This window comes from Nanorana parkeri, unplaced genomic scaffold (assembly GCF_000935625.1).
Source record: "Nanorana parkeri isolate BGI_ZX_2015 unplaced genomic scaffold, ASM93562v1 scaffold13, whole genome shotgun sequence".
In the NCBI taxonomy this organism is placed as follows: domain Eukaryota; kingdom Metazoa; phylum Chordata; class Amphibia; order Anura; family Dicroglossidae; genus Nanorana; species Nanorana parkeri.
Window position 1 is genome coordinate 3,928,042 of NW_017306281.1, and position 15,188 is coordinate 3,943,229.

At 41.1% G+C, this 15,188-nt stretch overlaps 1 protein-coding gene across 1 annotated transcript in view; it reads right to left on the bottom strand.

The window, feature by feature from the left end:
- SCARB1 (scavenger receptor class B member 1) overlaps positions 1-15,188 on the bottom strand; it is an 85,544-nt gene that overhangs the window by 24,461 nt on the left and 45,895 nt on the right. Inside the window, exons 2-7 of the mRNA XM_018557630.1 lie at positions 14,968-15,128; positions 10,165-10,306; positions 8,688-8,891; positions 8,500-8,595; positions 7,762-7,877; positions 163-329 (exon numbers count right to left, since the gene is read on the bottom strand). Of these exons, the coding sequence (XP_018413132.1) occupies positions 163-329; positions 7,762-7,877; positions 8,500-8,595; positions 8,688-8,891; positions 10,165-10,306; positions 14,968-15,128 (886 nt within the window). The remainder of the gene's footprint in view (positions 1-162; positions 330-7,761; positions 7,878-8,499; positions 8,596-8,687; positions 8,892-10,164; positions 10,307-14,967; positions 15,129-15,188) is intronic.

Below are 15,188 nucleotides of genomic sequence, written 5' to 3' on the forward strand. Positions count from 1 at the left end.
CAATACAAGGAATTTGTAGGTTTTCCCTGTGCTTGTGTGGGTTTTTACCTGGGTACTCCGGTTTCCTCCCACACTCAAGACATGCTGGTAGTTTAATTGGCCCTGTATATGTACATGTTTGTAATATACACACACAATTGGGTAAACATTAAAAATACATACCAGCCCGGCAGGAACTGACGTTCATTATACCAGACGCCGTGCATGGGCAAAACCCTTCATTGGGAGGATAGTCTGAACCATTTGCAAACAGATAGCCGGGTGCAGTGTACCGATAGGTTGGGATACCTCTGAAAGACTCTTCTTTCTCGTAAACCAATGTCAGAGACCTGCAATCATTTGGAAAAGGTATGCTTTGTTTTAACTTTGTAAATTGTAATTTTCTTGCAAATTCTACATTGTAAAAATGTACTGTCAATTATGTAGGCAGACTACCTAGGGCAGAGGATTACTTTCAGAAACCTGCAGGTTTGTGGTGTACAGAAGTTAGGAAATGTGTAATGGAAGAATGCTGTAACCGAGTCATTCCTCTATACAAGTTAGAAGCTCCAGTTCCCCTTCAAGTCTCTTTCAAAACTGACAGACCTCAGCTGACCAATGGAATCATACAATTATGTAATTATGTAATTCCATCCACCTGATGGCATGCATTTTGCCTATAGGCCAAACCCTAAATTATAGCAGTGTAAAGGTGGCCATACACTGTACAACCATCGCAAGACCTTAGTCTTGCAATGGTTGTAAAGGGATTAAAAAAACGTACGATCTGCCCATCTTGGACGGGCAGATCGCATTCTCGATCATCGCAAGCCACGCCCCCTGAGGGGCGGGCTTGCGATGACTAATGAGGGGCGGGCTTACGCTGACTGCAAACGGGCAGTGTGTGCATGCGCACACCGGCCCGTTCGGCAGTTTGTCGAACCAGCAGGCCACCAACTCGCCGAGAATCATAAGATTCCCGGCGGGTTTTCAAACATGCTGGTTCGATGGAAGACGTGCGACCGTACAGTAGAAATGGTCGCATGCCTTCCATACACTGCACGATTCACGTACGATCGCGGGATTTCCCGCGATTCTCATACGAGAATCGTGCAGTGTATGGGCACCTTTAGGCCCCGTTCACATTGAGCGATTTATGGAGCGATTTTTGCAGCGATATCGCTCATATTTCCGCGCTATATCGCTCTATGTAGCTTCACCAATACATTTCAATGTAGCTGTTCACATCTCGTCGCTCAATAATCGCTTGTAGCTCGTCGCTGGTAGCTTGTCGCTCCTACATGACCCTTTTTTGAGCGATTTTGAGCGATATTGCTCCTGATTGCATACAGCCCAATAGGAAGAAAAAGTCGCGCGATTTCCATATCGCTCAGTGTGAATGGGGCCTTAGAGTTCAGGTACATTTATAGAAGCATTAAAAAGTTCTCTTGAGGACCAGTCCCAGTTCTTAGGGTCAACGAAAAAAACGGCATACTTATGTGTTTGTCCTGGTCCATTGTCAATGGTCACTGAACAGAAAGTTGTGGGAAAAAACGAAATCTTATAGCTGGCCACCAGAACAGCAATTCAGATGACAACTGTCGCTTTGACAAGATCTTTTACGGTTGTGTCTCCAAAGCTGGCCATACACCTATAGATTATCTGCAGATTTTCTGTGGTCAGATGGAATAAGATCAACAGATTCCTCCATCTACGCTGAACTGTGTGGATGGAGGAATCTCCCACTGGGCCAAGTTTCAATATCTTGCTACTTGGCCTCGCTGGCTTTCAAAATACTTCAACAGTGCCTGCATCCAATCAGATTGTTCAGGTAGTCTGACAGCCAGCGGGCAGACTAGCAAGATAATGAAGCTTGGCCCAGTGGGAGATTCCTCCATCCACCATGTTTAGCATACATGGAGTAATCTGTTGCACTTTTTCCATCTGACCATAGAAAATCTGCAGATTATCTATAGGTGTATGGCAAGCTTTAGTGGAGGAACATCTCCCCAACAGAACACAAGGGGGGGGGGAACAATTGCTGAATCTACATGACCATAACTCGGGTGACCAATACTCTGGTAACCAACTGCTGGTGTATAGGGGATAAGGCATGCCCCCTACATATGCAGACTGTAGACTCTGCCTTTCTGATAAGGCAGATGTATTTAAACAACCGAGAGTCAAAATATATTCCATATTTCACCAACACAATAGCACACAACACATAATCCCTGTATACCATCTATCCAGACATCAGAGCTCCATGGTCAGTATACATTAGGGCTTGGTTAATACTTTATACCCAACCAAGTCAATTGGCTAGCAACCTTCTATTCTCAAGGAAACTGTAAAATAGACCACTTATTTCACTCTAGGGCTGCAACAACTAATCGACATAATAGATTATTGAAAAAGTTGTCGACTTTTTCAATCGATTAATCTGCTTCCAATTTGTTGGCCCTGTTCACAGCTCCACACGCTGCGTGCCGCACCTCCTCCCCACCTCACGCTCGCCGCTGCCAGACCCCCCTGCCCGCATCCACGATCCACACGCCGCACCTCCTCACCGCCCGCCCACATCCACGATCGGCACAGGGAGAAGTAAGGAGGAGCAGGTGTGGGGGGATGACAGCCGCCGACAGACAGGCCCGATCTCAGAAGCAAGTTGCTGGAAGACTGCTCAGGTAAGCCTGCACTTCCCTCCCCCCCCACATGGTGCTCTATAATGTATTGCTGGGATTTGTATTCCTCTTTAGCTGATGGTACATTGTGCTGTATATTATACAGAGGACTACAAATCCCAGCAATACATCATACATTATGTATAATGTATTGCTGGGATTTGTTGTATTCCTATATAGCTGGTGGTATTCTGCATTGCGCTGTATAGAGGACTACAAATCCCAGCAATAATACATTATACAGTGGTGCAATGCGGAATACCACCAGAGGACTACAAAACCCAGCAATAATACATTATACACAGTGGTGCAATGCCGAATACCACTAGCTATAGAGTACTAGAAAACCCAGCAATAGTATACCAGGACTAAAATACCGCCAGCTATTATGTACTATTGCTGGGATTTGTTGTATTCCTCTATAACTGGTGGTATTCTGCATTGTGCGGTATAATGTACTATTGCTGGGTTTTGTAGTACTCTATAGCCGGTGCCATTCTGCATTCATTGCTCTATAATTTTACACTTTTCATTTCACTATATTGCACACCACACTTTTTTTTTTCTTTATTTCCACCGCTCCAAGCTTGCTCCTGTAATGGACTACAATCTCAATACAAACTAGTAGTCCCATTACTGGGGCCATTTTTTAAAATTTATTCTATCCGATTAATCGAACTTAATAATCGGCTAACTAATCGATTTTGGAAATAATCGTTAGCTGCAGCTCTATTTCACTTTGTTATATGCTTTAGCAAATCACTGAATTTTAGCACTCATTGTACATTAACCCTAATATGTACACTAAACAACAAAAACACACCTTTAAAAAAAACATGCTATAGGAGTTATTGTAAGGGATTGGCAGAGGTTATTGTTAAGCTCACATTAGGGGTAAGATAAAGAAATCAGTCATAGAAACATGGAGGCTGCCACTGTTGAGCTAACAGATGCAAATTTCTGGCCATCATCCTGGTCCTTTTGCTCTTGGCAAGTGATTCATTGCATTGCAGCAAGTATGCAGACAAGGACTATTGGCTTTTCTCAAATGGTCCTGATCTCCATACATTTTCCTTGTCAGAAGCTCATTACAGTACCAAGGTTAGTAGGTTAGCATAACAGTCAAGAAACTAACATTTACAGAAAGAAGTCAGCGATGGCAGCTCCATAATTCTCTAACAACCGTGCGTTGAGAGAGGAATACTGTAAGAATACCATCTTAAAAGGGGGGAGTGTTCAAGTTCAGCTATTTTTTGGGAGGGTGGGGGGCACCTTGGGGATTCAGGCTTGTTTTAGGGGTTCTGATCTAGTGAGTGGGATATTACGGTTTTTTTAAAGGGTTCACTTTACCAGATTAAGTGTTTGTAGTGGTCATTATTGTGGGGAATATATTCATTTCAAGGATGCTGGCCATATATTAGAGCCAAACATTGAAACCCTTGCACTAAGTGTCATGCTTCCAGGAATGAAAACAAAATAGTGCATGTACATGAAACACACCTTTGTATAAGGAGTTTGAAAATGCAAAAGTATGTACACCTGTGATAGTGTTATGTAAAGAGAGTTTATAAATATATCAGAACATTTCATACTTTACTAAGGCCACTTGGCAGAGCTTTCTCTTCCTTTAACTTTGGATTGGTCCTGACTGATCCGAACTTCTGTGGGTTTTCTGCAACCAAATCTTTACAATTCACCCAGCATGTGCAGATCTGTTTTTGTGCCAGGAAGTGACAGTCATGTATAGGCTTAGGAGCAGATCCTGGAAGCCACAAGAATAGTTCACCTGCTTTAACCTGCATTGGGGTCTATACAACTAGACCAGGTCACTTGTAAAATAACAAGTGGAGATGGGTAAGGGGGCCCCAGTCTGTGCATGTATAGCCAGATTATTAACCCTATATTTCTTAAAAGCTATAGGAACAGTCAACATACCAGTCCAGCATAAAAAACTTAAAATAAAATAAAATTCCATCTGGACCCACACAAAACACTGCTCCACTAAAACTCAAAAAAGGACCTAACACATATACATACACACACACACAAAAGTATGGCGATCCCCTAAGCAAAGCACAGATTTATTTTTAGATATAATACAGAGGTTTTGTTGTATAGCCATGTTTGATTAAATAAGCTCTTTGACCTTCTTAAAGCTTCAGAAATCATTACACAGAATCCACGTAAACATGGATGGCCTTCATAGTTAACACTGAAGTGTCAGTTTAGAGGTTGTATTTTATATCTTCAACTAAAATGAGCAGCTTCAAGGCTCATCTGTTCTTGTTGTGAAAACTACAGTTTGGTAATCCCACAATAGTAGATTTAATGGACACAGGTTAAAGTTACTTGTGGGAAGAGTATGGGGGCTGCCATTTCTGGCACTCTTGAAAACACTAGTTGCTTGGCTGTGTCCTGGCTTTTTAACAATAATGTTGTAAAAGGCGTGTCAGAATCCCTTACATCTCCATTTGATGGAAAAAAAAAAAAAAAAAAGTCTAACATTTGTAAATGTAGAAATTAGCAATGGCAGCTCCCCATACTTTTCTGATTAGAGGCATTTTAACAGATAGGCTAAAATAGTGTTCCACAATGTTAACATCTGCTGCACTCACCAATTCTGTCCATCGATTACTTCTTTTCTGCCAGCCACAATTTACATGCAACAATGGAAATGGATACCTAAAACTCACTGTCCATAGTACAAAATTACCAAATAAATGAAACCTATACAGATAGAAGTGTGCAGGCTTTTAATACTGAACTACTTCTGAAACATCTAGTTCCCTTGGGGTCTCGATGCGTCCAATCAGCGATGAAAGCAAGCATGTAGCAAGTCTGAACCCCTGATCTGCACACGTTCCATATTAAGGATTGAGAAAGCATTAAAGCCACTGGATAAGCCTGACAGACAAGGAACTAGCATGTTCAGAAGACGTCAGCAGTGGCAGCCCCATATTTCCTTTAATCGCAATACTAGTAATATAGTGTCTATAAAGTACGAAGAGTAGCCATATAGAGGTGAGCTCCCATATAATCACCTAGCTTGCAGAGCACCCCTGGAGGCCCAAAATCTCAGCTGCAGTAATGCACACCTCAACTTCAGACCTGGCACTGTAGTCCACCCCCATTTCATTGCAGACCGCACTATTGGCCACCCATAGCAGCTTTGGACCATGGAGTGACCTTTCAAAAAAAAAAAAAAAAAGTTCATCTATGCCTATCAATTAGAAAAAGGAGTTGTTTGGCTTAAAGAAAAAAAAAAAACCCCACACACAAAGTATATTACCCCTACCCTGGATTTGCCACTTAACAATACTACATTACCTGCAGGCATCTGGACTGTAGAACTCCAGAGGCTGGGCAGGTGTCCGAAAAGGTGGCCACATTTGACCAGCAGTTCCATTAATCATATTGGCTTGCTCAGAATTCCAGAAATTAACCTGCAAAAATAAAAGTGAAACACACACCCTTTATTTTTGGTACCTGGTTTTATACATATAGTGACTATACGAACAAGAACACAATAATAAAAACAAGGATTTATTTAAATTTAAACTACGTAGCAGTAGTGTTTCATATTTTTACATTTACACTAGTTTTAAACATAATTCGATCCTACCAAAGCCACATACACACATGGTCTAGTATGTAAAGCCAGTCAATATTAGATTGAAAACACAAGCTTTGTAAAACCACATGCACTTATAAATGCCAATTTGTAGAAAACCATACCATTGGTACCATTCCATGCTCACACCCATTTAAAAAAAAAGATTATATATATATATATGACAACATGACAGTTCTAATATTTAAAGTATATCTGACTGCACATAACAATAACAGATACACTTAGAGGCACAATCCTTGGGGTTTTTTTCTTAAGAAATTGTATATATGGCATCAGGTTGGAATACAGTTCCATATCAGATACCCAAATGCAAAAATATTTCCCCAGATTCTCCATAACTTCATTAAAAAGAGCCTTTGGACTATTATCACTAGTCCACACATAACCAGATACCACTCATTGTGGAAAAAGGAGAAGAAAACACACACTACCTTGCTTAGTCCATTCCATGTGTCTACCATTTGGACTTGACTGATGTCTTTTACTCCAGTGTTTACCGTAAAAATACCAGAGTTTGTGTTATTGAACTATAGAGGGGGGAAAAAAAAAAGACATTAACCATTTTAGAAGCCAAAAACAGAGCCTAATGGTCACATTTCCAAGGGCATATTTTACTTACATCTGCAAACAAGCCAAACTTCCCTTTGAATGGAAGTTTTCCAGGGAGAAGTGTATTCATGAAATCTAGAAATGGGTCACTGTATCCCCACAAAAGCTCTTTAACAGTTTTGTTAATGAAGGCATCTTGGCCAAAACCTGCGAATGCTCCACTGAGGACCCATTTCATGAAGCTTCCTGAATCTTTCATCATCAATGATGGAACCTATAGAAATAAAATAAAAAAAATAGTTTAATAAAAAGCTGTATTATAACAAAATAAATAATGCATAAACATTTGGAAGTTGGGCCCCTTTCACATGGTCAGACCAGGGAGGGGATTCGATGCCAGTCTATTTAGATGTGGCTACCCATAGAGTAACATTAGGCTGACCTGATCGGAAAGCCCATGTAGGAGGCTCTGTCAGCGCTGGTCCCTGTCAGAGATGTTGCCTGGCATTGGTAATGGGCCCAGCTTAGATCATCACCTACTCTGTTTTTGAGAAGCACGCCATTCCAAGTTAAATTGATCATATGTTACCATATGATCAATTAAACCCACATTTTTGGGGATTTTATGGCAAACTATGAAAGCTTAGCGATCCCCTTTTTTTTAAATTAAAAGGATGTGTTTCTGACCATTGTCATTTACTTTAGGTTTAGAAAAATTTAATACTAGACATACTAGATCTGGAGAATTCGGAGGCAAGGAACAGTCCGACTTCTCAGCTGGGCAGAAACTTCATGATGTCACCCAAAAAGCACAATTAGAAAAAGGAGTTGTTTGGCTTACAGAAAAAAAAAAAACCCCACACACAAAGTATATTACCCCTACCCTGGATTTGCCACTTAACAATACTACATTACCTGCAGGCATCTGGACTGTAGAACTCCAGAGGCTGGGCAGGTGTCCGAAAAGGTGGCCACATTTGACCAGCAGTTCCATTAATCATATTGGCTTGCTCAGAATTCCAGAAATTAACCTGCAAAAATAAAAGTGAAACACACACCCTTTATTTTTGGTACCTGGTTTTATACATATAGTGACTATACGAACAAGAACACAATAATAAAAACAAGGATTTATTTAAATTTAAACTACGTAGCAGTAGTGTTTCATATTTTTACATTTACACTAGTTTTAAACATAATTCGATCCTACCAAAGCCACATACACACATGGTCTAGTATGTAAAGCCAGTCAATATTAGATTGAAAACACAAGCTTTGTAAAACCACATGCACTTATAAATGCCAATTTGTAGAAAACCATACCATTGGTACCATTCCATGCTCACACCCATTTAAAAAAAAAGATTATATATATATATATGACAACATGACAGTTCTAATATTTAAAGTATATCTGACTGCACATAACAATAACAGATACACTTAGAGGCACAATCCTTGGGGTTTTTTTCTTAAGAAATTGTATATATGGCATCAGGTTGGAATACAGTTCCATATCAGATACCCAAATGCAAAAATATTTCCCCAGATTCTCCATAACTTCATTAAAAAGAGCCTTTGGACTATTATCACTAGTCCACACATAACCAGATACCACTCATTGTGGAAAAAGGAGAAGAAAACACACACTACCTTGCTTAGTCCATTCCATGTGTCTACCATTTGGACTTGACTGATGTCTTTTACTCCAGTGTTTACCGTAAAAATACCAGAGTTTGTGTTATTGAACTATAGAGGGGGGAAAAAAAAAAGACATTAACCATTTTAGAAGCCAAAAACAGAGCCTAATGGTCACATTTCCAAGGGCATATTTTACTTACATCTGCAAACAAGCCAAACTTCCCTTTGAATGGAAGTTTTCCAGGGAGAAGTGTATTCATGAAATCTAGAAATGGGTCACTGTATCCCCACAAAAGCTCTTTAACAGTTTTGTTAATGAAGGCATCTTGGCCAAAACCTGCGAATGCTCCACTGAGGACCCATTTCATGAAGCTTCCTGAATCTTTCATCATCAATGATGGAACCTATAGAAATAAAATAAAAAAAATAGTTTAATAAAAAGCTGTATTATAACAAAATAAATAATGCATAAACATTTGGAAGTTGGGCCCCTTTCACATGGTCAGACCAGGGAGGGGATTCGATGCCAGTCTATTTAGATGTGGCTACCCATAGAGTAACATTAGGCTGACCTGATCGGAAAGCCCATGTAGGAGGCTCTGTCAGCGCTGGTCCCTGTCAGAGATGTTGCCTGGCATTGGTAATGGGCCCAGCTTAGATCATCACCTACTCTGTTTTTGAGAAGCACGCCATTCCAAGTTAAATTGATCATATGTTACCATATGATCAATTAAACCCACATTTTTGGGGATTTTATGGCAAACTATGAAAGCTTAGCGATCCCCTTTTTTTTAAATTAAAAGGATGTGTTTCTGAATTAAGATTTCCTTTGGTTTAAATGCTAAATGGTATCTTTAAATATCATACTACTTATAATGAAAAAAAGACTCTTCAAAAAGGTAATGCCCTACACAAGAAGTTAAAATGCTCCAGGTTTACCCCCTCCATTTTTCTGTCTGATCATACAAGTAAATGGGGGGGTATTTACTTGGACCGGTACAGACAGCAATAAAAACCAACGTCACGTTATACCACTCCTCACTTTACCATAAAAGCATGTTTTGGCCAATGAACTCCAGAGGCGCTAATCCCTGTTCTAATAACCAAAAAGCCTTTTTTCTTTTTAGTGGATTTGAATTTTCATACAGAATGATTATCTTGTTAGTTAACCCTACATGCACAAGTTTAAAGAGTAAGTCACCATATTATACTGTACAGTTTTATATTCATTTTCAGGACTTATGAGCAGCACTTTTTTTTTTATATATATTAAAATGTGGTGGTCTTTTTTAATTCCTTTGAAATTACATCAGAAACTTAAAGTTTATCTAAAGCCAACATCTTTTTGTTGATTGAGAGAGCTGGGAATACTAGGTCATCATCCATGTTGCTTTGGAGAGACTGCGCCTCACTTCCTGTCCTGAAGACACAATAGGAAGTAAGGACATTTCAACCTTAGAAAGTGGCCACTGGAACAAGTGCCCCTTTGGAACATTTCCTTATGTCATATACTGGTGAAAAACTGTACAATTTTGAACTTGCAATCATATTCTGCCGTTGTCACTATGGTGCTCCAAGTTAGCATTCTTAATAAGGCAAAACTTCAGTAATACAAACGTCCGCAATATTATGTTATAATGGCTATAAAGAAAAAAAAAAGGAATAAAAAAAAGTTACCAGGACAAGAATGTTTGGAAATATAATATATTGTTCTTCACTTCCTGCAGATTTATCAGGATCAAAATGGAGAATTCGATTCTCCACAAATGAGACTGTTCCATTTTCATTAAAGGTGATGTTAAATTTCTGTTTGCGTTCCCTAGAAATAAGAATGACACAAATTACACCTTGTATAGTTGAACACAAAAAAAAACTAAAAAAAAAAAGTGCTTGGGTAAAAAACCCAACAACTTTACATATAGATGCTACTACCAATTTAATCATAACATCATTGAAGTTCTCAGTAACCTCCGAAATGACTCAGATCTTTATATTAAAAAAAAAAAATCATATTTCAAAAAGGCAGTCACTGAATATTGCTGTAAAAAATAAATCAATCCATAAGCTGAACTGTATTTGGTGCAAACACAGAAAATGACCAATTAGCTGTAACAGTTTTTGTGAGAGTGCGCTTTACGTGGCGTCCTGGCTGTGCCTGCCACTTATTCTATGCCTTCTAGTACTTCTCAACTCCTACCACGACCACACATCTCCAGGAGTTCGTGGACACCTGTCCAATATACTGGCAGCAGGTGTATAACGGGTCCTGCCGGTTACCAAGATGGTCACAGTAACAGGCAAGACTGGTCCATGCTATACACCTGCTGCCAGTATATTGGTTCTTCGCTGTGACAGTGAATGATGTGGGATACCAGTACATACACACTTATATGTTCATCTGTTTGGGGAGTAGTTTTAATCGTATTATTTATTAAATAGATGTGATCTACTTCACCAGGAAAAGGCGCTGTCCTTTGCATGTATTTAAAGATTTTGCAGTCGGATGTGCTCTGCTGCCTCCCCCCAAGGAAGACCATTTTGTTTGAAGAGAGTGATGAAATAGTCAGCGCTGGTAGTGTATGTATATGACACAAAGTTAATGAACACAAGCAAGCAGTGTCACTAGATTAAGGACTTATGCACTGAAGAAAAGGTGAAAGCACACAAACATGTAGTGCTTATACTGCTTCATGTCTTGTGTGAACTGCGGTTTAAGGAATTGAGGAAAGACCACCATTTACAGGCATGCATCGGAAAGACAGGGAAAAAAAAAAGAAGAAGGTCTAGCTCCTATACACAGCACTAAAAAAAAATAAAAATAAAAGAGGAAGAGCAAATGCCCCTTTTGGGCTACATTTTGAGCAGTTTGTACACTGAAGTGCAAACAAATGAACTTAAGTATATGAAAGCTGCAAAAAAGATGAGCAGAGCTCCAAAAGGCGACCCTAGATTTGCCGTCTCAAGGTAGGACAACCCAATCGTGATAAATGTATCCATCAAATGTGATGGTGAATTCTGACTTACATTAAATATACCAAGGAGACCTCCATATGGACATATTCTGGCCTCAAACGCCAAGCACTGCCTATAAAACTATGCCAAATTTTCCACAGATAATTGGTTAGATTAGATTGCTTGATACCTTATCTGTATGGGCATTTTAACAGTCATGCACACACCTACTAGTAAGGATAACCATTATTAAACTTTGGAATTTTTTCATGGCCAACAGGCTTTGCCACAATTCCAGTTTACCTAGAAAACACCAATACTGTATCTACATCACAAATGCATACCTGGCAATTTGCAGCTCAAAGTTCAAAAATAAGACAGGAAAGGCATTGAGATTTGAAAGGAAGTAGCTGGCACCAGCTTCTAAGTAGGTCTTAGTTGTCACACACAATTTTTCCATGCCAAGCGCCTAAACTCCAGCCAAGCATACAGGGGACACCTACAACTGCTAAGTGACCCAACGGGGTTCCCTGATCAGGCATTTGAGTACAATACCATATTTGGCCCATCATGATATTACAGTGCATGAATTAAACAGATAAAAATCCAGTTCTTTAGAAAAATATAATATATGTTTATTATAGAAAACAAAACCATTAACCAAATAAAACTGCCCTGGATCTGGGTCATCTGTCAGTGTAGGAAGTCTTACACTGGTACCTACAGTGCTATACTGCTGCAGGTAGCATGACCAACATAGCTTCATTAAATGAGAACTATGGGGCGAGTGAATTCTACTCATCCCCCATAGTTAGCGTCAACATGCGACACTGAAACTGTCACACGTCGGCTCTATTGATCGGGAAGTGAGCAAAAGCAGAGATGACTGGAGGGATCGACTGGGAGGGGCAGGCATAGCTGGCTCAGCCTCTAGATCAGGGGTCTCAAACCTCCGGCCCTCCAGCTGTGGTGAAACTACAAATCCCATGATGCATCTCTTCGGGAGTCATGTCTGTGGCTGTGAGAATCTTGCAATGCCTCATGGGATTTGTAGTTCCACCACAGCTGGAGGGCCAGAGGTTTGAGAACCCTGCTCTAGATAGACCGAGCCCACTGTCAATCAGCCAGCGGGGTGGGTTTTAACAGCATCGTCTGGATCCGCCCCGGCTGTGGCAGCATAGAGTTTTGGGTCACTGGAGGATGTTAGTATACGTCCTTCTGTGACCCTAAAGAGGACTATAGGATAAAAAAAGGTTACCCCACAGTTCTCTTTTAAGTTTCACAGCTGGATTCAAAGTATTAGCAGTAGTGGCCAGATCCAAGTGACAAGTATTTGCACTATGGAACCTGCTCCACTGTACTAACACCCACATTTTTCACTTGGTAAAATACACTTCATGCAATAGTTTCCCTTTCAGAATACAACACCTGAAGCACACGCAGATCAAGCATCAAGATTGATCAAATGATATTCTCTCATGTGGTAATACTGTTCACTGTGCCACTTTAGTATCTCAGCACAATTAGGAAGGCCCTTCCTCAATGTTAAGTAAAGTAGACTGGTTACTCCCTTATGATGTAGGTTTTGTTCCAGGTAAAATCACACTATTTCACCCCACTTGCTGCGACTCTGACCTACCTTTGGGTCTGCTAAGATACTTCACAGGTGGAACATATACTTTAAGGATAAGGAGGCTAATGTTCATTTCTCCACTTTTTTCATGAAAAATTATAGCCAAGAGATTTAAAGAGGCCAAGGATGAGTTTTGCATGGTTTTTGGACTAAATGTATAGCTTACAGAAATATTCCCATGTTTTTGGAGGAGGTACAGAAATACACTATATTGCCAAAAGTATTGGGACTCCTGCCTTTACACGCACATGACCTTTAATGGCATCCCAGTCTTAGTCCGTAGGGTTCAATATTGAGTTGGCCCACCCTTTGCAGCTATAACAGCTTCAACTCTTATGGGAAGGCGGCCACAAGGTTTAGGAGTGAGTCTATGAGAATGTTTGACCATTCTTCCAGAAGCGCATTTGTGAGGTCAGGTACTGATGTTGGACAAGGCCTGGCTCGCAGTCTCCGCTCTAATTCATCCCGAAGGTGTTCTATTGGGTTGAGGTCAAGACTCTGTGCAGGTCAGCCAAGTTCCTCCATCCCAAACTTGCTCATCCATGTCTTTATGGACCTTGCTTTGTGCAGTGGTGCGCAGTCATGTTGGAACAGGAAGGGGCCATCCCCAAACTGTTCCCACAAAGTTGGGAGCATGAAATTGTCCAAAATGTCTTGGTATGCTGATGCCTTAAGAGTTCCCTTCACTGGAACTAAGGGGCCAAGCCCAACCCCTGAAAAAACAACCCCACACCATAATCCCTCCTCCACCAAACTTTACACTTGGCACAATGCAGTCAGACAAGTACCATTCTCCTGGCAACCGCTAAACTCAGACATGTCCATTGGATTGCCAGACAGCACGATTCGTCAATCCAGAGAACACTTCTCCATTTCTCTAGAGTCCAGTGGCGGCGTGCTTTACACCACTGCATCCGACGCTTTGCATTGCACTTGGTGATGCAAGGCTTGGATGCAGCTGCTCGGCCATGGAAACCCATTCCATGAAGCTGTCTACACACTGTTGTGCCAATCTGAAGGCCACACGAAGTGGAGGTCTGTAGCTATTGACTCAGCAGACAGTTGGAGATTTTTGCACACTGTGCGCTTCAGCATGCGCTGACCCTGCTCTGTCATTTTACGTGGCCTACCACATAGTGGCTGAGTTGCTGTTGCTCCCACTTTGTTATACCACTAAAGGTGCCCATACACTGCACGATTCTCGTACGAGAATCGCGGGAAATCCCACGATCGTACGAGAATCGTGCAGTGTATGGAAGGCTGTACGGTCGCACGTCCTCCGTCGAACCAGCATGCTAGAAAACCTGCCGGGAAATCGCACGATTCTCGGCAAGTTAGTGGCCTGCTGGTTCGACAACTGCCGAACGGGCCGGTGTGCGCATGCGCACACTGCCCGTTTGCAGTCATCATAAGCCCGCCCCTCATTACAGTCATCGTAAGCCCACCCCTCAAGGGGGCGGGCTTGCGATGATCGAGAGTACGATCTGCCTGTCCAAGATGGGCAGATCGTACGTTTTTTTAAAGTACTTTACAACCATCGCAAGACTAAGGTCTTGCGATGGTTGTAAAGTGTATGGCCACCTTAACGGGTGACCGGGGAATATTTAGTAGCAAGGAAGTTTCACAGAACACCTGAATCCAATGATTTGGAGGGGTGTCCCAATACTTTTGGCAACATAGTGTATGTTCTGCTGCTATATTGAGAACGGCGCATATCAGTTGATCAACAGCTTTAGGCAAATGTTCTGTAATGCCACTAGTGCACCACTCCGTATTACCGATTAAAACAGGTCTTCTCAAATAAGTGGCACATACACTGAGCACTGCCCCTTCCATGGAATCGATAGGCCAGGAAATTTCAAACAATTTTTTTGTATATCTAAACTCTACTGCACCTGTAAACATAAGGTCCACGCTCCTCAACCCGAGGCTTTTCTCCCAAAAGGACTTCTTTATGGTTCACTACTTCAAATATGTAGATGGACATGAAGAAGGGTACTGGAAGATCTTTCCACATTTCATAAGCAAACCCACTGCTAGGATCTATCCTGACATTCTGAAAAACATGGAAATAAATATTTGGGAGTGGAGGGGGGGGGGGGGGTTGGGGGTGGGG